This window comes from Oryza sativa, chromosome 6 (assembly GCF_034140825.1).
Source record: "Oryza sativa Japonica Group chromosome 6, ASM3414082v1".
NCBI classification, from domain to species: Eukaryota; Viridiplantae; Streptophyta; class Magnoliopsida; order Poales; family Poaceae; genus Oryza; species Oryza sativa.
Window position 1 is genome coordinate 4,525,739 of NC_089040.1, and position 22,753 is coordinate 4,548,491.

General features: G+C 41.6%; 3 protein-coding genes across 4 annotated transcripts; 1 reads left to right on the forward strand and 2 right to left on the reverse strand.

The window, feature by feature from the left end:
* The first annotated feature begins 1,164 nt into the window (after nt 1-1,164).
* LOC4340345 (AUGMIN subunit 3) lies at nt 1,165-9,363 on the forward strand. 2 transcript variants are annotated; one of them, XM_015787629.3, is made up of 19 exons: nt 1,165-1,563; nt 2,531-2,567; nt 2,987-3,090; nt 3,633-3,828; nt 4,076-4,142; nt 4,586-4,689; nt 4,781-4,865; nt 5,000-5,060; nt 5,385-5,516; nt 5,615-5,684; nt 6,235-6,292; nt 6,380-6,435; nt 6,952-7,104; nt 7,274-7,385; nt 7,470-7,611; nt 8,343-8,418; nt 8,553-8,648; nt 8,752-8,911; nt 8,985-9,363. In XM_015787629.3, exons 1-18 carry the CDS (start codon nt 1,388-1,390, stop codon nt 8,878-8,880), a joined length of 1,854 nt encoding a protein of 617 aa, XP_015643115.1. In that variant the 5' UTR covers nt 1,165-1,387; the 3' UTR covers nt 8,881-8,911; nt 8,985-9,363. The 2 variants fall into 2 exon arrangements, with proteins under 2 accessions (XP_015643115.1, XP_015643116.1); XM_015787630.3 differs by having other exon boundaries at nt 8,999-9,363.
* A 112-nt stretch (nt 9,364-9,475) lies between these two features.
* Nucleotides 9,476-14,912, reverse strand: LOC4340346 (uncharacterized). Its single transcript, XM_015787631.2, has 6 exons — nt 14,520-14,912; nt 12,647-12,895; nt 12,030-12,203; nt 11,843-11,949; nt 10,708-11,027; nt 9,476-10,395 (listed from the first exon to the last, which is right to left on the reverse strand). The coding sequence occupies exons 1-6, from the start codon at nt 14,718-14,720 to the stop codon at nt 9,824-9,826; spliced, it is 1,623 nt and encodes a 540-aa protein (XP_015643117.1). The 5' UTR covers nt 14,721-14,912; the 3' UTR covers nt 9,476-9,823.
* Nucleotides 14,913-18,322: 3,410 nt separating this feature from the next.
* LOC4340347 (probable folate-biopterin transporter 2) lies at nt 18,323-21,924 on the reverse strand. Its single transcript, XM_015785619.3, has 5 exons — nt 21,038-21,924; nt 20,003-20,262; nt 19,659-19,754; nt 19,401-19,571; nt 18,323-19,199 (listed from the first exon to the last, which is right to left on the reverse strand). Exons 1-5 carry the CDS (start codon nt 21,447-21,449, stop codon nt 18,519-18,521), a joined length of 1,620 nt encoding a protein of 539 aa, XP_015641105.1. The 5' UTR covers nt 21,450-21,924; the 3' UTR covers nt 18,323-18,518.
* Between the last annotated feature and the right edge of the window lie 829 nt (nt 21,925-22,753).

The following is a 22,753-nucleotide window of genomic DNA, read 5'->3' on the forward strand; positions in this document are numbered from 1 at the left end:
GATTTGAAAGGAAGTTGTGGTTTTTAGAAATATAGGAGAGCAATCCCTTAGTGTAATCTGTTTTCTTTTGGGAGGTTGCTCTTGTGACAACTTCTATTTACTTCGACAGTTTATTGTTGAAGTCAAAACTTTATATATTTGTTTATATTCCTCAGTCTTAAGTAAATCAGGTTGGCCTATCTTGACCGGCCCGGCAATATCAAAAGTATGAATTGAAATTCAGCTCCTCGCGGATAGGAGGAGGATTGATATGCGACCGATTTTCTGGGTGGTGGGAGGAGAGGAAGGCGGATGAATATGCAAGTAGTACTACTTGAAAAAAAAAGTAAATAACAACTCAAAAATATTTTTTTTCTGCTATTTTATATTGGAGTAGTCCTCCCCCCACCATCGTAGTTTCCTCGTGTAAGAAAACAACTCCCTAAAAATACTAAACCAAAGAAAATATTATTTTCATGCAAAAATAAAAAATATATATTAAAAAACTGAACCAATTATAATTCCATTGCTACACAATGTCATGGTATCTCTACTATCTTAAAAATTCGTCCTCTTTTCATCCCCTCCTCTCAAGTCTCAACGTGCGCAGCACGTCCGTATACCTAAAAGTAATCACTGTCCATCCTTATCACATGGACTTCTCCCATCAATATACGGATTTCCTGTCTATCACTAATCCTATATACTTATATAGTTCATTCCCACTAAATGTAGTTAATGAAATTTCTCTCTTCTCTCATTAATCCACATCACCCTAATTATTTTTAGCCTTTGGATGATAGATATATGATTCAAATTGTCTCTTCTTTATTCTGTCATAAAACCATGCAATCTCAATTATTTTTAGTCTCAAAATTGTACTATCAATTTGTTTTAGTTTTGATAATCATATTACATCTTATTTGTACATATAATAATATAACTTAATTTTCCGCAGCAACATGGCGGGAAATTCATCTAGTTATATTAACCTGACGGACATGTAAACTAGTAAAAAAAAACGGAGCATAGGGCCAAACGAGTGATCTACTCGCATTCGCTTTATTGGGCCTCCATACCCTTATACATGGGCCGCAAAATCCAACCATTGGGCCCTCATTCCCGCCCACGCAGACTACTCGACCACACCACTTTTTTTCTTTTCCAATTTCACACCGGATCCCCGAAATTCTCTTTGTTTCGAACGAACGCGACGCGAAAAAGCACACCACCACTCGCCTCCGCTTCGCCGCCGGCCGCGCCGCCCCCAACCACCACCCCACCCACCCACCCACCCACGCGCCGCCGCGGCTGCGGCTGCGGCCGCCGGGAGACGCGGGCGGCGGAGGTTGCCGGGCGAGAGGCAGGCGAGCGAGCGAGCTGCTGCTGGGTTTGGAATCGGGAGGAGATGAGCGGCGCGGCGCTGTGCGCGGCGCTGACGGAGCTGGGGTTCGACGGGGAGGACCCGCTGGACGCGGACGCGCTCGAGTGGCCGTTCCAGTACGAGGAGGCGCGGCCCCTCCTCGCCTGGATCTGCTCCTGCCTCCGCCCCTCCAACGTCCTCTCCCCCTCCCACCTCGCGCAGTGAGTTGGGGTCTCGATTTGGCGGTTGTTGTTGTTGTTGTTGCTGCTGCTGCTGATGCTTAGGATGAACCAGCTGTAATGTCGTGATTCTCTGCTAGTTGGTGTCCACAGTGGATGCTTGCAGCGCGGAATGGGGGCATATGGTGGTGTTGGTGGTTGCGGGATTCGGAGAGCTGATGGAGGTGGTTTGCTAGGGTTCTAGATGTGGGTTTGTGCTTCTATGAGAAACAATATGGGGGGATTAGTGAGAATAGGCTTTTACAGTAGCTTTTTTTTTGAAGATTTTGCTGTAGATCTTGATCGGGTTGATTAGTTGCACATTTGAATCTAGTGTTTGGCATCTCGGTAAGTTCATTGGTAGCTGCATTTTTGCTTGTTGGCATGTTTGATTCTGAAGACAGAGGATTGTTCACTCGGAAAGTGTGCCCATTTGGGATAATGAAAAAAATGGATTGTACAAATGTGACATATGGCAATGCCACATCGAAATTCTACTGGCATCTCCTTTTCCTGGCACAATGGGGCTTTAGAAGTGACCTATGCCACATAGAGATCATTTATGATAGTTTCTACGCTTTTGATTCCTTGCCAACCTCATTGAACCTGCAGCTAAGGTTTTCGTAGGATTCCTGATTTTTTACAAATTCATTTTGATTTGTCATCTTAAACACATAGCAGTACTCAACATCCTGCGGAACTATTGGGCAAACTCTATCAAATCATGTGCGGCATTGTGTTGAAAAACTTGGTTTTTACTGTATCACTATCGTGCATGAGATGCTTCTAAATTTACATTTTCACTCACACCTGCATTTGTATTGTGTAATCTTGGATGAACCAGGACAATTTACCATTGTTTGGTTGCCATATTTAATTAGTAACATATTTGCATAGATGACTTCTAAAGCTTCCCCTGCTTCTTTTGCTTGAGTTATTCTCAAATGACAAAATAGATTTTGCATTGCAGGTATGAGCAACTTGTGGAAGAGGGTAGGCTGCTAGAGGTATATTCACCAAGACCTTTCTGGAACGTATAATTTCTGTTATCTTTAACAGTATAGGATGTTGCGGAGCTGCTCCTGTCAGATTGTGCAAGCATGGTTCCAACTTCCAAATGTTGGATGCCTCTAGGACAGGAGTTCCAGTTTGTGAACAACTAAGATATTAAAAAAATTTCCTAGATTTTCTGGCAAAATATAAGATATTAGCCAGTTTTCAATGGTTGTCATGGGATGCTGAACCTCAAGGAACTATTCCCATCCAAGATCTGGGACTCTGCTTACAAACTATAAACTCAAAATTGGGTTTTTGTTCTTTACATTCTATAACATAAGCTGTATTGTCCACTTGTGTTTTTGAACACTTATATCTGTGATCCTGCTAAACCTTAAAACTCATGCTATCATTGGCATTGTTTTCTCAGGGTGAGGATTTGGACTCTGCTTTTGATAGTATTTCAGCCTTTTCAAGCAAGAAAGATAATCAAGAGGCTGTATTTGGATCAGAAGAAACAATCCTTGATATCCGGTATGCTTGGAAGTTCAATCTTATAAAATTATAGTGGAAATTGGCATCACCATTGAACACTTACTACATTTACATTGATTCTTGGGCTCAAATCCTAGAACCCAACTGAAATGCGATTATACCTCAGTTTTTATAGGGGAAAAAACTTTGTCCTTTCAGAATTTATATTCCAAACGGAGCACACTACTGAGAACCAATTTCTCAAAAAATCATACTAGGACCAGATTTTGAATCGTGCTGGAAATGATAATTTAACTAGTATAAAACATTGAAATCTCAAAACAAAAAACAATAAATCAAGTAAAATAGCTGTTTGGTGAAAAAGAAACTAGCCAGGTAACGCAGACCATACCACTCAAGTCCATGACTAAAATTCCAAAATGTGGAGAGCTATGTCAAGACACTAGTATTTTGTAGTCTGGTTTAAACTTTAAAACTCCTGTGCGGAGCCCGGTTCCTGCCAAATGCTAGCTAGTTGAAGTTACCAATTGGACATTGGATGTGCTTTTCCTGACATGTATTTTATTATGCTATTGCTGCAGAGAAGAAAAACTAGCATACAGAGCTGAGGTTTTTGAATTACAGAAGCAGCTTGCGCGGCAACAAGCACAGTTTGATTTGCTTGCAGGGCAAGCTTCTACTCTTATCCAAGGCAGACGGGCACGTGTAACTGCCATGTCTGCAGTTAGTGGACAACTTATATCATTGGATGAACAACTTTCTTCTAGAAACTTAGAGGTATATTTCATTATGTTGCATCTTATATTTTTCTTTCCAACAATCTCCATAATTTTGATCTCCTATTAGTATCTCCTTAAAAAGATTGAATGTGGAAGTTCTATCTCAATCATATGCTTTGTTAACCATGATTCATTTCCGAACAGTGGCATATATTTATTTATGCAATAAGATATTTAAGATATCTAGAGTTTCTTTCATGAGGAAATTGTTCAATTAAGATGATTCATTATCTTCTAACTTTCAGATGAATGCAGTTCTCGGAAGAATCACTGCTACTACCCAGGAATTGGCCCATTATCATTCAGGAGATGGTATGCTCTTTACCTATAGATAATAGTTCTGTTGTTTTTTTAGCTTATTTTGCAGAAAATAGTAAGGGAGTATTCTACTGGTATAATTATACAAACATATACGTAAACTACATATATGGAGGGGTCCAGGACTCCAGGATTAATGCTACCTTTACATGCATGCAACTTAAGAAAGAATAATGCGCCACTGATGGCTTACGAATCATCAGACAACAAGAGCATAGAGAACTACAGTAATCAGAATGGAATCCTCTTATTATGTACTGTGGCTAAGAAATTTGAAATCTTAAAAACAAGTACCCATCCCAAACAGCTGTTAACATTCCATGTTTTCTTAGAGCTCTCTTTCATATTTATCTATTTCTTAATACTAACACTTATATGAACATTGTGTTTTATCCAATAAGATTCCTCTATAACTCATTCATCATTCATATGTGCAGATGAAAGTATATACTTAGCATATTCAGACTTCCACCCTTATGTTGTTGGAGACTTGGCTTGTACAAAGGAGCTGAACCGCTGGTTCTCGAAGCAATTTGAGAAGGTAGGTTCTCTTTGGCTGTCATGTTATTCTCAGCTTACTTATTTATTTAACACTTATTCTGCTTACTTATTTATTTAACACTTTCTGTCAGGGGCCATTTCGACTTGTTGCTGAGGAAGGGAAGTCCAAATGTTCCTGGGTTAGTCTTGACGACATCACCAATGGCTTGATAAGAGGTAAATACCAGTTATAGTAAATTGTATGCAATGAATAGATTGATTATATTATTTAAAGAGCGTAACTCTGATCCTAGATTAGTATGATGTGCTTTGAATGAACTAATTATGAAAAACTCATTCCTATTATGCAGGAGATTCTGAAAAATCACATCATCACCAGCGTGTGGCTGAATTGCAACGACTTCGTTCAATGTAACTATCCCTTGATTTATCGCTTATCCAAAGTTCCAAACCTTTCTGTTTGAACATATCATAGTTTTTTTTTTTACCATGAAACAGAAGGGGAATCCTCTATGTTGAACACATCATAGTTGCTAATGTTTCATGCAATCTTGTTATATGGTGCCTATTGAGATATTCAAGTGATTTTATTTTTCTTCCTATTGCACTTCTTTTTGCATCAGTCTGCTGGAATTTTGTCATTGTGCTATCCTCTTATATGTCTAGAATTTGCTTTATATCTTTGTGGTGATTCTAATGACCTTGAACTGTAAACTTGCTCTAATTTGGGAACAGATTTGCTACAAGTGAAAGACAGTGGATTGAGGCACAAGTTGAAAATGCTAAACAACAGGCCATACTCTCGATTTTAAAATCACAAGTGTCATCTGACGAGGCTCATATACATAGGGATATTCATTCTCTTAGGTATACATTCGTTACTGTTCATCACTATTATTTTATCAGAATAACTGAAACGAAGAAAAGATAGATCAATTACATTCTCCGTATCTTATTTATTTTAGGAGAAAAGGTTCTGAGCTTGCTGGAGAACTCTCGACTCTTTCTCAAAAAGTACAGGCTTTTGTATCTGAGGTATGCTCTACCCATGTAGAGGCACTGCCTTTTCTTGCAAAATACTTACATTATATTCCCTAGTTACAAAAATTGGCACTTCATGAGTCTGTTTAGCTGGATGCATATGGGTTTGCCTGTCAATTGATGAAATGTATATGGTTTTCGACAGAGTTTTCATCAACGTAATGCCACATCCATTTAATACCATAAGGGTTGAATTGCATACTTGCATCTGGTAGGATTTAATGATTCATTGCAGATTAAATTCCTATTTCAGAAGAAAAAGTGTTCCAAGCACTGTCATAAAATAGCTTTCAGTTGTGAAATCTCTAAACCACGGGCAGCTAGAAATTATAATCTGTTATGCAGATATTAGCTTTGTTCTGCTATAAGTTCTCAGGAAAAAGAAAAACACTCATCACTTATAAGATACTTTCAGCACTTAGAGGATAATATGCCAATAGTAATTCTTACTGCAGTGCATCAGACATACTTCTTTTAGCATATGGTTAAAATTTTCCCGAGATAGGCTTGTTTTTCCCAGTATTCACTCGTTCTCCCCCTCCAGACTATACCATGCCTCTGCTCAGAACTCGCTCAACTTCAAGGCACATATATTTTGCAAGGTTTGTTGATGATATTTACATTACTTTCGCTGGCTTACATGATTCTGTTGTATCATTTCCTTGATATTCTAGCATTCAAATATGTAGGGGACTACGATTTAAAGGTCATGCGCCAGGAATACTACATTAACAGGCAAAAAACGGTATGCACATTCATCACATGGTATATATGTCATGTACACTTATTTATTGTCAGCAGTTCCTTTGTTTGCTTATTGGTGGTATCTTCTATAATGTTATGAAAGTTTATAATCGAGATAACTATTCAGATAGTGTTATTACCTATTTTTCCTTCTGCCTTCAAATCTATGGGTGGTAAGACACTTGCACCAAATAGCCTAGGGGGCCAAATATTCTTGTGACAAACTTTCAATGTTTAGATTTAGTTGGCCCCTGGGAGTATTCATTAGAAAATCTGGTTGTTCTACACCTTGTTGACCCTATTTGTTTTTCGTATACACTCAGAAGACAAATTTAAGTGATCAGTGAAAAATGTGCTGCTAGCTTGCACCAATACATGCTGAGATCACCTTAAGCCAGCTACTTTTGCATTTGATGGAACAGTGTTTTACATTTTTCTGCCAAGGTCATACATACTGCCAGGCATATGATTGTTTTATTACACATCCTTCTGATTCTGCACTGTCTTCATTCTGCAGTTCATCAGTCACTTGGCTAATCAGCTAGCCAGACACCAGTTTCTGAAGATTGCTTGCCAGCTTGAAAGGAAAAACATAGCTAGCGCCTATTCACTGCTTAGAGTAATAGAATCCGAGTTGCAAAGCTACCTATCAGCTGTCAATACCCGTTTGGTAAGCAATCTCATTTGTTGAGAACCTCCTATGTTGTCATTTCTTCTTTTTTATGTGTCTACATGTTTCATGCTACACTCGGTAGTTTTTGTTCAATCTGCCCTTCTTAGTTTTCCAAGAAATGATTCTTAGTTGACCTAACAAAGAAATGTTTTTTTTAATTCTTTAGGGCCATTGTACTTCATTAATTCAAGCTGCGACCGAGGTGCGTGAGCAAGGTGCAATTGATGACCGTGACACTCTCCTCCATGCCGTACGGGATCTCTTATGTGTTCACTCAAGTAAGCTGACAAGTGACAACTCTACTCAGATAGCTGTTTGAACGTTTTAATTTCGATATTCAATGTTTCATGTCACTTCTGTAGATGTCCAAGCAACAATGCCAACATACATGTCAGCGCATGCCTTGGTTCAGCAGATATCAGCCCTTCAATCTGATTTGCTTTCTCTTCAGTCTGAACTTGAAAGTGCTCTGCCAGCCGATCGCAAAAGATGTATCAATGAACTGTAAGTGATACTATAGCTCACACTATGTCTAAATATCAGTTGCCTTTACTTTATCTCCTGCCTGAAATACGCAAAATCAAATTTTTGAATTGTTGCTTTTAGTGTTTCTTCTGATCTAAGCAAACCTACCCACATTCTTGGTTTAGTGAATAGAACAGTAGTGTCCCATGTTGTTAAGGCGGTAAGGCATCCTAACTCCTGGCAGTCCATAGGCAGTATGGTAAGGTGGGCCAGACGCCATTACTCCTGGCAGCGCCTTACAGCCATAGCGACGCTATGGTGATGCCTTGATAACCATGAGTGCGTCAACTGTGACTGACTCTGAGGTCCTCATGTATAATCAAGTTGAATATTGAGACAACCATGAGTGCGTCAACTGTCACTGACTCTGAGGTCCTCATGTATAATCAAGTTGAATATTGAGACAGATGATACTTTTCAAGTTTGCAACGGATCTTTGGTTGGTACGGTTTGCTTGTTGGCTTAACTTTGCGTCTTCACCTATACATGATGAACTGTTGTCTCAGCCCCCTCATCTACTGCTCAAATATAAATTTCCTTTTAGCTGGTGGTGGTGAATCTTCCACGGTGCCACCAATCCTCTACATTACATTTTCTAAAAACTAGCCCCTACAGTTTTTAGCATTACGGATTATAGTCCATTTATATACTGATTTGGCCTCCTTAAATTCAAATTTAGCAGTCATTTTTCATCCTTTCCACTCTTGCAGATGCACCCTAATTCAAACAGTGGAACAACTTCTATTTGCATCATCGACGACTGCAGAACCAATATTGACACCTTGGGTACATTCTTTCATCCTTAAAATTATCCCATTTCTTATATCTCCCGTGTTATTTTCAGCACTCCTTCCTTTTCCTTTTGAAAGTTATGAATTGTTTTTACCTGTGCTTGTGAACTAAATCTATGCTTGGCACAGCCTCTGATGCGAGCACTCGATGATATGGAAAATGCCAACGCACAAGTTGAAGTTTCTGTGGAAGAAGTAACGAAGGCTCGCACCCAAAAGATAAAGGTATTATCATGTGCTTCTTTTCCCTAGTCCCTACCAAATAACATGGCAAAGCTTGTGCGTTACATATTCATCGATAAGCATCATGGTCTCAATTGCACATTAGATCTTTGAGAATCGCGCTCATGAAGTTGGGAGGGAGAGGCAAGTGTTCGTCGATTTCTTCAGCAACCCCGAGCGACTCAAGAATCAAGTCAGAGAGCTTACCTCCCGTGTGAAAGCTCTCCAGGAATAAATAGATAGATAGATATCCCTCGTCTAGTTTGGTAAGCACATGAGATTCAATCTCTACCCCTGTTGCTCATATACAAGCCATAAAATCTCACCCTCTGTTTCTAGCATTTGTGTGCCAGGTCGTCCCGCGAAATGGGAAGCAACAGCCAAGCTCGCAATGATGCTGTTGCTTGCAAAGTTTCCCTTCCTCCAATGCGAAGTTTGGGGGAACCATCGGTTAGTTTGTTGGATGTTGAGGTGCACAGCTGCTGTTGTTATATTTTGGGGATGCAGTCGTGATTGTTGTAAAGTAACCACGAGCCCGTTTCGTCGTCTGATTGATATTCAGGCTAGATGGTGGTTGTACATTTGTGTACTGGTGTTGGGAGACTCGAAAACTAGCATTGCTTAGTGTGTATATTAGATTGATCTTCAATTATTTGAACACTGCTAATGAGCCCTATATTAGATTGATCTTCAATTAAACACTAACATTTGATGCCAATGTGCGCTGTGAGGGTTCCTTCATATTTAGACTGAAAAATAATAAATAATTGGGACTTGTTCTTGCTCGCCGGTGGCGCTGGAAGTTTCATGCTCCGGGATTAGAGATCAGGTGACCAAATCAAAGTCAATATACCTCAGCATTGAAGAAAGTTGTAAACAATTTGACTTGAATTCTAATTTTGCACAAGGGCAAGCCCGAGTTAAAAAGAACCAATGAACACTTTATCCACGACCCATAGCAATCCTGAAAGATACCGACACGATCCGAAGCAACCTAATCGATTACACATTTACAGGGTGGATACTGAAGACTAAGAACAGCTCTCTCATCTCATCCACAGAAGACAAGAGAGGGGGGGTCGGGCTGGCTTATTGCTCAGGTACAAATCTCTTTTTACAGAAGCTTCCCTCATTTAGGGAATGAGGAATTGAGGATCGAAGTCCTGGGATATCCAGACTCAATTCTCAGAATCCTCGGGTATCTTGAAAAGGAACTGGGGCAACGAGGCGATGCGGGGAAGATTCATCAGCAGATCTCCGAAGGAGTCCTTCCTTGACATGGCTGGTGGCTGAGCGGGACCTGTAGTTTTCACTGTGGATGCAGCCGAGCTAAATTCTTCATCGGAACCTTCGGTGCCATCGCCTCCAATGCTATCACTGTCGTTTGGTTCAGGCTTTGGCTGGGCCACCGGTGGCGTATCTTTCTGAATCAAACAGCAGAGGGAGTCCACCCTCGCCATCAGCGATCTCTCGTCGGATGTCGATGCCGGTGGGCCCTGTGCATCTCCGAGAAGGTACTGAGCGATCTCCTCCAGTGTTTCTTTTGTTGGCACCTCGTTGCTGGGCAATGTAGGATTGACTGATGTGATCTGCTCCGAGATGCAGTTTCCCAAGTGGTTTACCAAATCATCCACTGACATAGACGGTCTAAGCCCAGGCACTTTCAGTTGACTCCACCAGCTGGGGATATTTAACTCTGGAGCACCATTTACGTTTCTGCTGACTCCCTGAACGTTCACTGCACTAGGTCCTGGTAAATAACTATAGAATTAGAAAATTCAATCTTGAACACAAGAGAATTTTGTGTAGAAGGCATTGTAACTTATAATCATATTATAACTAGAAGTACTAGGTCAGCACATCAGTCTAACTACATGTGTAATTTAATTGAACAGATATGACGCATCTCAGATGACCAAAAAAATTGTGGTGGAGAATCTATTGAAGTAACTAAATGTAGTAATTCTGAGAAAAATTGCGATGCATCTACCAGCAATATATCTAGTCAAAGACAGGAAGTGCAAGAAGAGGGACAGTGGAAATGGCATCATGGGCAATTTACCTGGGTTTCCTGGCTGAGCAAGAAATCCTGCTTGCGTTGCAATGGAATCATTGACTTCAATCTTAGCAGACATGGATGAACCAGCACAGGGTGACAGAGAACCTGAAAACCCAGATAATTCATGTTCGTCCTTCAAATTAGTAAAACCTTGGCACTTCGATTCAACTGGGTCCTCAAATATAGAGCATCTGGGTTCAAAAACGGGAGAGTCCAATATGATGTCTGGTTGCTGACTCAATTGGTTTAGCCGCTGATCACACTGGAGAAGCTTTTCAAAGTTTTTGCTCAACAAGCTTGAAGGGCACTGTAGAAAATGCCTCCTGCAATTTTTTTGGAAACACTGAATATAAGAGGGTGGGGTGGGGTGGGGGGCACATCGAGATTGGAAGCTCAGCAAGTAATAAACTGAAATGGAATTAGGCTAAGAAACATACTCCCTCCATCCCAAAATAAACCAATCTCATACCAGATGTGTGTCCAGATTCATCGTACTAGGATGTGTCACATCCCGTACGGGGTTGGTTTATTTTAGGACGGAGGGAGTAGTCTCCTACGAGGAGATGATGCTGAAACTTCTTCTGTAGATAGCTGGCTTAAGGCTGAAGAGCTATCTTAAAGTTTATGTTGACTTTCTTTCTCGTAGCTGTGAGCTTTAAATATTTCTTATGACCTTTTTACCTCCAGAAAGAAATCAGAGTTCCCTCAGTAAATCTACTAATAGAAAAGGCACCATAAAAGTAATCTTAAATTAAAAACCAGATTAAGGATGCAGTAACCATAGACTAATGTACTACAAGACACTGATAAGTGGTAAGCATAGTTCGTGTTCTGTATTACCCTACTTATAGAGACAAAAATAACAATACTTGCTGTCCTGTTACTGTAATGTTGGGTTCTAAGATGCAATTTTCTATATAGGAGTTATTTTAAAGAATCAATAAATCCATTTTTCAAATTTATAATAGTTAATACTTAATTAATCATGCGCTACTGATACGCCCCATTCTCTGAGACAACAATAGCTACAGGCAAACATCCCTGCCAAACTCACCCTAAGATCCCATTACACCCTAGCACCTACCCAAAAGAAATGCATTCAAATTTTGCTCTAGCATACATTTAATGCTTTCCTTACCTGTTCATACTTGCTTGGCCACCTGTGAAATCAGATGTAGCTTGCCACAGTGTGTGTTTCCTTGGTTGAGGATCCGTCTCTTTGAAGAAGAGAGGAGGTCGGGCCAACTTCATTAATAATAGAAACCTCTCAGAAAAAAAGCAAGATAGGAAAGTAACATGAACCAATAATCTTTAAAATAACTTACCACCACATCCAAGGTTCCCTGTCCATTTTCAGGGCAAGATGCCTTCAATGCAGTAATATCCGACCACTGAATTTCTATCTTACTCTTCAAACCACCTTCCAGAACTTCCCATACAAGCTTATGTTTTGCGAAGTAACATTTTGCCACCAAATCACCTTCATACCGTGATATATACTGCTCAGAGATAGAATACAGTTAAGATTATGGCCAACAATTGTTCAGGAGAACTGCTCTAAATGTGACTAAACACTAGGTCGTAGATTCAACAACATGCAGGAATAAGGCTTTTGGGCAAATGACTACCTACTGTAGCAAATAATTGGCCATTAGGACAGGATATAGGATGTTTTAATGTTGCATTAACATCTCACAGTGGTGTACAATATAAACTATAGTAAGTACTATGCTTACATAAGATCGGAAGTATTACATGCAAACAGCATCACCACAATGAGACTCAGAAACTAAGAATGTACCTCAACAAAAGAATGTTTCTGTGTAGATAGTAAATAATTTTGATTGAAAGAAATAAAAAAGCAACAGAAAAGGAGGACGCCAAAATTAAATAAATGTCAAGGTTGTGGCAGAACTACTAAAAGCTATATCTAGATTCTTACCTCCCATGTGCCAATTCTCAAAATATTTGCAGGAAAGTTTGAAGCTTTCAAGCGCTCCCCAGCTGTTGATGTGCCTGATTTAAGGTCTTTCTTTTTTGGAGGCTCAGAACTGCAATCATCTGCAGAGGACTGTCCTGCAGTCGAATTTGCTTGAGAAAGTCTCATCTGAATCAAATCCAAGAGAGATGGACTTTTTCTTAACCGCAGACCCAATGGGCTAGGCTCGTCAAGTACATTGTGATACATATCCTGCAAATGTTCAAGTCAGCAAAGAATATGAATACCAAAGCTGCCATTTTAGACTATAATTGGTTACGTATACATTACCAACTAACATTAATTAGTCACAAAGAGGACAAATTTGGAATTTCACAAATAACACGAAGTGGCGAAGAGGACAAATTTGGATTTTCACAAATAGAACAAGTCAAGAAGAGGACAAATATGGAATTTCATAAATAACGCAAGCAATCTTTCGTGTATTGATAAGCAAGCATGCATCCTAGGCAAATCCTGGACCATCTAGCATTCTAGTTTGACCATTTCATTTATGTAGCCATTAACATTTTCTCGTCTTTCCGACCAAAACCGTCTATGAACTTTATGATGACTCTGTTAACCATTACAGTACTACATGCAAACTACACGTGAACTCTATGATGGCTCGTCTATGCACTTTGCATGTCGGCCTGGTAATACACCAACGCAATTTGCATATCAGCTTGATAATATGCCAATGCTCTACTTGAATAGAACACAGTCAGTTCCACAAATAAACATTGATATCCAAGTCACATATCAACACCTAATCAGCAAATCCTGATACGGATCTTTTTCCATGGAATATAGAATCATAAATCATTGAATAGGTTAAAAGGGCAGACATTTATAAGCTATTTCAACTATTAGGATTGCTCTAGCTCCCAAGCGTTAGAAAATGCATGCATGGGATAGTCATATGGCATATTTCACCTATTCCATGGTTCATAAAGAATACCAGCTAGAGATTTTATTTAAGATTGGGAAAAAATGAACTAACAACGCATTTTACTGCCCAAGTAGGAAGCACTCAAAATGGTGTGCTATGCATCGGTTATTGATTATATCACACACATCTTACTGGATTCTGACGAAAAATTTTTATTCCAAGCTCCAAATAGGTACACTACTTGCAAAGGGAAGTTAGCATTGATGATTGGTCCTAGAAAATTTTCTATAACACGCAAAGTACGGAACTTAGCAGTTTGACATACTATAAACAGGCATTACCCTATTACATTGAACAAATGCACATGACTTGTGACATGAATACACAAAGTTAAATATATAAATAAGTGTGCCGCTGCAGCAAATCATCGGACGTCAATGAAGCCCCATCAGCCTCAAAATGGCACAATAATACCAGGCTCCTGCACAGCATATTATCATAGAGATACATCCAAAACATATCCATAAACTTGAACCCCAACAAGCAGACTGTGACCCTACCTGATTCAACTAAGAACAGAACAACCATTTCTCAGTACATTTACAACACAAACCGTGCATGCGATCTCTCTAACAACATCAGCTAGCGATTCCATATCCGAACAATCAAATCACTCCAAAAAAAAAACTGTACTATTCTATTCCATCCACCTATACCCCTCTATTCCATCCATCTCGAGTCCACATATATACAGTATTTTCGGATCAAACGCGTCAAAAACACGCCAGGGAAGAAAGGATTCCCCTCCCTCAAACAATCCAGCACCAAAACGCGCCGTCTCGCCGCCAAGCATTACGAATCCGACGCGCTACCACCTCATCCCCCGATCAAAACCCACCAAACGGAATACGAGAACACGAAACCCCCCCCCCCCCCCGGATCTACCTGCTGCTGCGGGGGCGGAGGCGGAGGCGGCGGCGCGGGCATCTGGACCCCCGCCTTGGCGCGCTTGCTGAGCGGGCCGCCGTCCTCTTCGCCGCCATGCAGCATCTCGTCCGCCTCCAGCTTCACCGTAGCCCCCGCCGCCGACGCCGCCGCCATGGCCGGCTCGGCCGGCCGCTTCCCGGAGCTCGGCAGCTGCACCATGGGAGGGATCACCCCCGGAAACCCTAACCCTAACCCTAACCCTAACTCCCCCCAAACCGACGCCGCCGCCGCCGCCGCCGGCCGAATCGAAGTCGAAATCGAAGCAGAAGGCGAACGCGAGGCGAAGCGAAGCGAAATCGAATCGAAGTGATTCGAGAGGAAGGGAAGCGAGGAGGAGGAGGAGGAGGTGATGGCCTTTGGGGAGAGAGAAGGGTCCAGAAATAGGCGCCCACGCGGGGTGCGCAGAGAGGCGGCGCACCAGTGGATGACAGGTGGGGCCCACGCGGAGTGGGCCCGGCGTGTCGGCGGCGGGTGGTGCGGATCTCGGTGTGGATAAAGTGGCGGGGCCGGGGGGCGTGGAGGTGGAGGTGATGGTGGTGGTGGACGGGTGTCAGTGGCTAGAATGGATGACAGGTGGGGGCCACTGCGTTGATGGTGTGTGAGGGCTTTGGCTTTCACGTGCAAAACGTTTTCCCACCCAACCTACTCTCGTATACGGCACTACTACTCTACTGGTCCTCTACATCCTATACATCCTAGAGTATTTACTACCACCGTACTACACTACTACTAGCATGACAAAGTCGTCGTGGGTTCATTTTATATTATAGATATGTAACAAGTATTTAAGGTATATAATGGATTTAATAAAATAATAAAAATATATATGTAACGGATATTTCATACATCTAAAGGATTAGAATCTAGCTGTCGTCTCGGGTTGCCTCCCGCGGGGTAACTACAGAGGCGCCTAACCCTAGTTGTCATCACCATTCCCAAAATCTTCTCATCGTTGTCACTGGCGCCGCCTCCGACGGGGCTATGGCGATGGGCCGCTCTCTCTCCATCCAAGGTAAGATTAGGCATATCATAGTTCTCATCACCAAAGGCGATAGAATGGATAAATTGAATTAGGAAATGGTTTGTTTTGTCGCCGTTGTCGTCATGGCCTTTCTCCGATGATGTTCCGTCGCCTTTCATTGCCAGATGATTTGATGAAGGGCGTAATGAGATTGAATCAACTATTAGTGGGTTGTGAGGTGTCACCGCCGCTATCACCGAGGTCAACAACTCTTTAGATGGGGTGGCGTTTTGTTCATATTTTGACCGCTAAGGGCCCCTTTGATTCACATGATAGGAAAAATATAGGAATAGGAAAACACAGGAATCGAAGTAGTAGGTTTCTCAAATCCTACAGGAATCAACAAACACATGAAAGACAATAGGAGTCCTTTTATAGTGCTGTGAGAAAAACAAAGGAAAGTTCACAAAGAGGTCATACCTCTTGCTATTTTTCGTATGAAATGCGAAGCATAGGAATACAATCATATGGAAAGTTTACTTTCTTTCCTATGAATCAAAAGGACATGTAGGAAATAAATCCATAGAAATTTGAATCCTATAAAAGTCCTTTGCCAATCATATGAATCAAAGGGGCCCTAAAGGGGCTTGGTGCCTCATAGTCATGTCAATCTGAACAATAATCAAGAGGAGATCCGATCGACTGGTGAAGGGGCGTGGTGGCGCTTTCTTGTCAAGCTGGCATGATGGGTTCTATGTAGATATCGCATATGATTGGTTGGGATACCTATTGGGTGTATGCCTCACTACACTTGGTAGGGGCTATGGGTAGGATACTTGGGGAACCACCATTGTCATTGTTCCTATTTGGGACAGCAAATTGATGATAGGTGGAGTCAGAAGATTCCTAAATAGGCTTATTTCATTCATCAATGAGGTGGATAGATGAGGTCAGTGCTTTGCAAATGGTGTTCACCCTTTGATTTTGCTTGGTTTTAGCCTTTGGTGATCGGATGACAGGGACTACATAGATGGTGACCGCCATTTGGATCATGATGATCGGGCATGACCGCTGAATTGAGCTCGCCACAATCAAATGGCAACATGAGGTACAATTGGCGGAGGCTCTAGGGTGAAAACCCCGATGTGGTCATTTGGATTTGACAACGTAGTGTTTGTTTTGTCATTCCCTTGTTGAAGGTGTCGTTTCAGATTTTGGATGAAAATCTAGACCAGACTTAATATGACAATGGTACACATTCGTCGGATCCTTCTTGAAGGCGTTCTTTTGGATTAGTTGTAAACTTTTCATACTCATTTTGGTTTGTACTAGAGTGAGCTTCCACAGAACTGCATGATTTGTTCTCGATGTCCTTTTTTTTCTATTTCTAGGCCATGTGCATCTTGGTAGATGCAAAGGTCGAGTGTAATTTTGTTTATTAATGAAATCTTCCCATTATATAAAAAAGGATTTGAATCTATACATATGATGGGTATTTTAGGTAATCAAAAGGATTTGACAATACAATTGGATAAATCCGAAATACAGCTTGTAGATGTCATCATTGTCGTTGGTCATCCTCGCTCGTATATTGGGCAACCTCTCTTTAATTTATATCTAGTGGTTTATAAAGTGTTATACCAATGTGAAGGGGGAACAAAAGGGTGAATCTTCAAATATGCAAAGTCTTACACGGGCAATTCACAAAATGTATTGAGGAGACGCTGCGTGGGGTAAGGCTAAATTTATGGCGCATGTTCTAGATCCAACGGTCTACAATCTTGTTTTGAAAATTTTCACATAGGTATAGATTTGCATTACATATTTCCCCCCTAATACGCAATGGACATTTCAGGCGTTGAAATGATTTGGCAGTACAATGAGAAATAAATATATTATATAATGGTCATTTCAGGCATTCAATTGATTTGGGAATACAACGAGAAAAATCTATATTATATAATGGTTATTTGAGGCATTCAATGGATTTGGCAATACAATAAGAAAAATATATGAACTTGCTTGTTATGTTACATGATCTAAACAAAATTTTAGGTTGTTATTAGGTCTAAAATCTGTTTAACGAGATATAGTTTTGATTTTTTTAAAAAAAAAACAGAATGGCTCCAATGGATATATGGGGAAGAGTGTCTGACAAAAAAACCTTTTTAGTCCATGACAACTCATAGTTAAGAGTGCATCTAAAAAAACTATAGTTAAGAATGATTGCATATATCTGAAAAAGGTTTAAATTTGACTTCGAGTTTTAAGTGGTTTTACCGCCCCATTGTTTCGCTTATTTCTCGAATAAGCGAAACGACATATTTGCAAACGAAAAATAATTTGTGAATAAATTTTTTATATATGTGTTTTTAGCGATGTAAAAGCAAAAGCTAAAAAATAAACTTCGATGAAATAACCCCAAAATCAACTCCAAATTTAAGGTTGAAAATTAAAATTTTGGCTAATAAGCATAAGCATAAGCAAAAAGATAAGGCCGTGATTCCAATCAAAATCAATATATCTACCTAGCCTGAAATTCCTGCTTCTAAGAAAGAAATCATATAATTGTTTTAGCATCCACCAAACTGCTTGCACACCGTTCACCTGTTCATGAAAACCTCTGGTTCACTGGACTATACTAATTTCTCTTCTTCCATCCTGCAAGCATGCAGCAGTAGAGCAGGAAGTGCAGGACTACCTAGTTGGAGAAGGGAAAATGCTTACCTTAATGAGGAAGATAAATTCACAGTTGGTAAGACCATAAGTCGAAAATTGCTGGAGCAGTTCAAACATCCCAAGATCGAAATTTCGGGCATTCGATTTTTGTCAAAGGAAAATGTTCTGAGTACAACTGTTGAGTATCTAATGTGCTGCCGTAAAATGAATGAATATGGCACAAACAACAAAAAAACGTAAAACTAATGGTGTGATTTTCTCCTTTTCTATATATCATTTTCAATCTTGTCCTGAAATGAATCCATGCATATAACCTATCAACTCCTGTTGGCAAGCAGTGAAGCCTCGTCATCGTCGTTTTCGACAACGTCCTGATTTTTGCATTCTTGGTGCAAACTACCGGTGCTCGATTTCCCATCCACTGTAAGAGAGGTTAACTCAACATTGTCCATTTGATATTGGGCAGCATCATCCTCAGGTAGCAAGTCAGCTGGAAGGAGATTAGAGTTCTGGTCACTTCTCGGCACCAAAAACAACAGGGCCAAAGGTAGTAACCTCATTGCATTTCGGATTAGGATCGCGGCCCAGAGGTTTTTGAACTCTGTTCTTGTGATGTTCAACACATGAAGGATCAATCCACCTGCCCAAGATCCAGATAGCAAGCCAACATTGTCGATGGACATGAGCAACGCATAGAATGTGCCCTCAATGCCAGGAGGGCAAAGCTTTGAGCTAAGTACCAAAAGAGGCATCCATTTTATGCGGTTGATCATTTTGGAGACACCCTCGTCGATCACAGCAAAGTAGTAGTCAGGTATCCCCAGTTTTAGATTGAGACGAAGTACCAAGATCAGGTCAAGCATTCCTGACAAGCTCAGCAACAACTGACTTAAACAGAGAACGCTGCGAAAAGAATGGTCCTTCAGAATATTTTGGTAAAGTATGACCCCAATAAGAGAACCAACTGACCCAACTGCGAAGATAAACCCAATTAATCCCTGGCAGTAAAAAAAAAGTGATTTGGTCATGCTGCACCAACGAGGGAAACTAACTAGAGATAGTAAAGCTAACATTATCATCAAAGCAACATCTTTCCTGATAAGTTTTCGTACAAAAGAATTAGCTATAGGCAAGCTTTATTCCCATGTAGGCCACGAAAACCACAGAGCATAGCATAAGATTTGTAAATTATAATATACCTCTGAAAAAGATAGCCCTGCATTTCTATCTGTGTACCAATAGAACATTCCTTCTTGAATGTCCACGCTCAAAGCAAGAGACATGTACATGTAAACACATGGTCGCCATACTTCAGGACATTTTAAGGTTGCCATCATTGTTCTACTTGCTTCTACAAACTTCATATGGGCCTAATTTTTTAACAGTAGACAGGAAAATGTCAATCCAGGAAAACAAAATAGTACTTATATCTGACATGAAAAAGCAAAATTGTTTACCAGCTCATATGGAAAGTTGGGCATATGGACGTCCTTTATCATCATTCCAGCTAGGATTACCAGGGCAGAAGGTATTGCCAACATGCCAAGGGCACCCTTGAGAAACACAAGATTAATCTATGATGAGACACCGTCACAAGAAAAACTGAAAAAGCAGCAGTGGATAAAAGAGAGAAGCACCACCACCACCACTTCACTTATATTTATGCAGAAACAGGATCTTTCAGTGGAGAATAATTTAAATTTAAATTGATTGCCAGGACTATAGTAAAGTGGTATAACCATTGTGATTCTCATTTAGAAGTACAAAGTACTAACAAACAAGTAAAACCAACGATACTCACTTGAGAGCCTATTGCATGGACAAGGAAACCACTTATTGAGAATCCAATAAGCCCTCCCACAGATGCACAGAATCCGTTTAAGCTTATCATGTCAGCAGCAAGATGAGGGTGCACTATACTGTTTTCAGCAACACAGGCATCTATAGTTACATCGGCTATTGCCACACTAGCACTTCCGGCCATCAATGCCAACAACGCGAACAATACATGAAGCTTGCTGTGGAGAGATAATACAAGCATCGCGACTACTCCCATGAAGCCTGCAATTCCTCAGCAAACAGGGAGGCATAATCAATAAAAATAATTCCATAACCTGTAACTGAATAACAGTCGCACTTAATCAAAGGAACATTATGTTGAGGAAATAACAGTAGAAAAAAACATATCATCAGACTTGTCAGTACTAAATAAGTCACCGGGAACATGAAACTATGCCACGTTCCTCGTCCCGGGAACGCCGTTCCCGTTCTGGGAACACGGGAATAACCTCGTTTCCCCCCATGTTAAAACATAAAAAATGTAGCGTCCCATGTTCCTTGACCCATCGATCCGGGAACTTTTATGACATAGGTACTAATGCTACCGTGCTACGGCAACAGCTGATATATTTGAGTTAGACAGCAAGGCTGTTTATAGTAATGCACCTACATAACTGCATTGATCCATCCAAATTAGGTAATGGACAAAATTTGCTCCTTCAACCCTTTTATGTAGTTCAATGATCCAAAATATTAATAACTCAATGGAAAACTGTTCTATGAACTTCGGCCTAAATAATTAACACTCCTCAGCTAAAGCCTAGTAATGAAAAGAGATAGTGTCCCAAGGAGCATATCGAAACTCGATACGCTTCCTTGCTACAATTTCAGCATCTAATCATCAGACATCACTACTCTCAGGTCCTAAAATTTCAGTTTGCGATTCATGATTAACCAGTAACTCGTTTTTTTTTAACAAAAGATGATTAACCAGAAGTTTTCCATTGCAATCATCATCAGCAGCAGCAAAATGGGAAGCGTGAAGTACTGTTACCACCTGCGATGACGAAGTAAGGGCGGCGGCGGTAGCCGGCGATGGGGAGGACGTCGGTGAGGAGGCCCCAGAGCGGCTTGACCATCCACGGGATGGAGGTCACCCCCTGGTACACCTGCGCCGCCGACGGCTGCACCCGCTGCACGTCCTTCCAGTAGTAGTCCGACGCCACCCGCATGACGCCGCCGCCGAGCCCCTGGCTGGCGCCGTACGTCGCCACCACGCCCGCCACGAAGCTCCAGTGCAGCTCCCTCCCCAGCATCCTGAACCACCCCACCGGCGACCACGCGCCGCCGCCCTCCGCCGCATCGACGGCGAGGAGGACATTGGCCTCCTCTTGCCTGCTGCTGCTCCTCCCCCCCTTCCCCTCCTCCTCGGCGCGGAGGTCGTCGGCGGCGGCGGTGGCCGGCGACATCTTCTTGCGCAAAGATCTCTCGCCTGGTTTTACCCGAATTGCTCCGGCTTGAATCTGGAGCTCGGATTCCAGCACCAGATTTGGGTTTCTTGAATCCAAAGCTCGGAGCTGCGAGGTAGGTGCATCAGTAATCGAATCGATCCCCAAAAAGTCTTAAAGAATCAAGAGAAAATGTCGGGGTCTTGGCAAGAACATCAAATCCAACTGCTGCTTCAACCTCTCAGCTCCTTTCACATGCTTACTACTCCACACAGATAGAAAACAATCGCCAAAAACAGAACAGAAAAAAAAAACTATATGCTAAATTTGCCGCAGAATGCTGCCTAATTGCATCCAAAAACACCACTCGAGTATATAAACAGCAGAGATTTGGTGCCTGAAAACAAGAAAGAAAACGGGGGAAAGAAGTGGAGCCGAGGAGTTATTAAATTTGCACGCTAGAAGTGAGGAAGTCCAAAGAAATTGAGAGATCCCTTCTGGTTGGTGTGCAGGTGTAGTAGAGGTATAGATGGCCATATGGCCCGAGGCCCACGGCCCGGCACAAAGCCCGCAATTTTGGCCCGGCCCAAGCACGGCCCGGCCCGATTAGGGTCGTGCCCGTGCCGGCCTGGCCCGACAGCCGGGCCGTGCCTGGGCTGCACCCTCGGCACGGTGGGCCGGCCCGGCACGGCCCGATCAAATAAAAAAAATATAGGGACAAAAAATAGACTTATATAATCGTATAAGGCATGGCCCAAGAAAATAGGTATACAAAATAGACTTATTTTCCAGCCATTTAAACACAACCCACAGAGTTGAGGGACCAAAAATAGACTTATTTCCAGCCATTTAAACACAGCCCACAGAGTTGAGGGATCAAAAATAGACTTATTTCCAGCCATTTAAACACAGCCACAGAGTTGAGGGACCAAATATAAACTCTTTCTGTGAGGCAGCACAATAGCCCATCGTGCCTTCGGGCCGGCCCGGCACGGCCCGACTAGTATTGGGCCGTGCCTGGGCCGTGTATGCCGCCCGTGGGCTGGCACGGCACGGCCCGGTGCATCGGTCGGGCCGTGCCGGCCCGACAAGCCTCGGCCCAGGCACGGCCGGGCTTGGGCCGTGCCGTGCCGGGCGGCCCAGATGGCCATCTATAAGTAGAGGAGAGGATAGCCGTTTGTCTTATTAAAATTTTAAAATTTTAAGAGAAAATTCGATCTTTAGTATAGGAAATAAAGCGGTACCAACAAATAACACAAAAAAAAAGTTTCCACTTTCGATCCATAGCATAGGCCACCGATTTTTTTTCGTCCTGTAGCACTTCC

What these genes read in the sequence shown, in the direction of transcription:
- LOC4340347 (XM_015785619.3), bottom strand. Translation starts at nt 21,449, where the DNA reads ATGTCGCCGGCCACCGCCGCCGCCGACGACCTCCGCGCCGAGGAGGAG. An exon ending in CCCTTACTTCGTCATCGCAG is followed by an intron (nt 20,263 to 21,037) that starts GTGGTAACAGTA and finishes GAGGAATTGCAG; the next exon opens with GCTTCATGGGAGTAGTCGCG. An exon ending in TCCATGCAATAGGCTCTCAA is followed by an intron (nt 19,755 to 20,002) that starts GTGAGTATCGTT and finishes GTGTTTCTCAAG; the next exon opens with GGTGCCCTTGGCATGTTGGC.
- LOC4340346 (XM_015787631.2), bottom strand. Translation starts at nt 14,720, where the DNA reads ATGGTGCAGCTGCCGAGCTCCGGGAAGCGGCCGGCCGAGCCGGCCATG. An exon ending in CTCCGCCCCCGCAGCAGCAG is followed by an intron (nt 12,896 to 14,519) that starts GTAGATCCGGGG and finishes GAACATTTGCAG; the next exon opens with GATATGTATCACAATGTACT. An exon ending in TGAGAATTGGCACATGGGAG is followed by an intron (nt 12,204 to 12,646) that starts GTAAGAATCTAG and finishes ATCTCTGAGCAG; the next exon opens with TATATATCACGGTATGAAGG.
- LOC4340345 (XM_015787629.3), top strand. Translation starts at nt 1,388, where the DNA reads ATGAGCGGCGCGGCGCTGTGCGCGGCGCTGACGGAGCTGGGGTTCGAC. An exon ending in TCCCCCTCCCACCTCGCGCA is followed by an intron (nt 1,564 to 2,530) that starts GTGAGTTGGGGT and finishes TTTGCATTGCAG; the next exon opens with GTATGAGCAACTTGTGGAAG. An exon ending in TCTCGAAGCAATTTGAGAAG is followed by an intron (nt 4,690 to 4,780) that starts GTAGGTTCTCTT and finishes ACTTTCTGTCAG; the next exon opens with GGGCCATTTCGACTTGTTGC.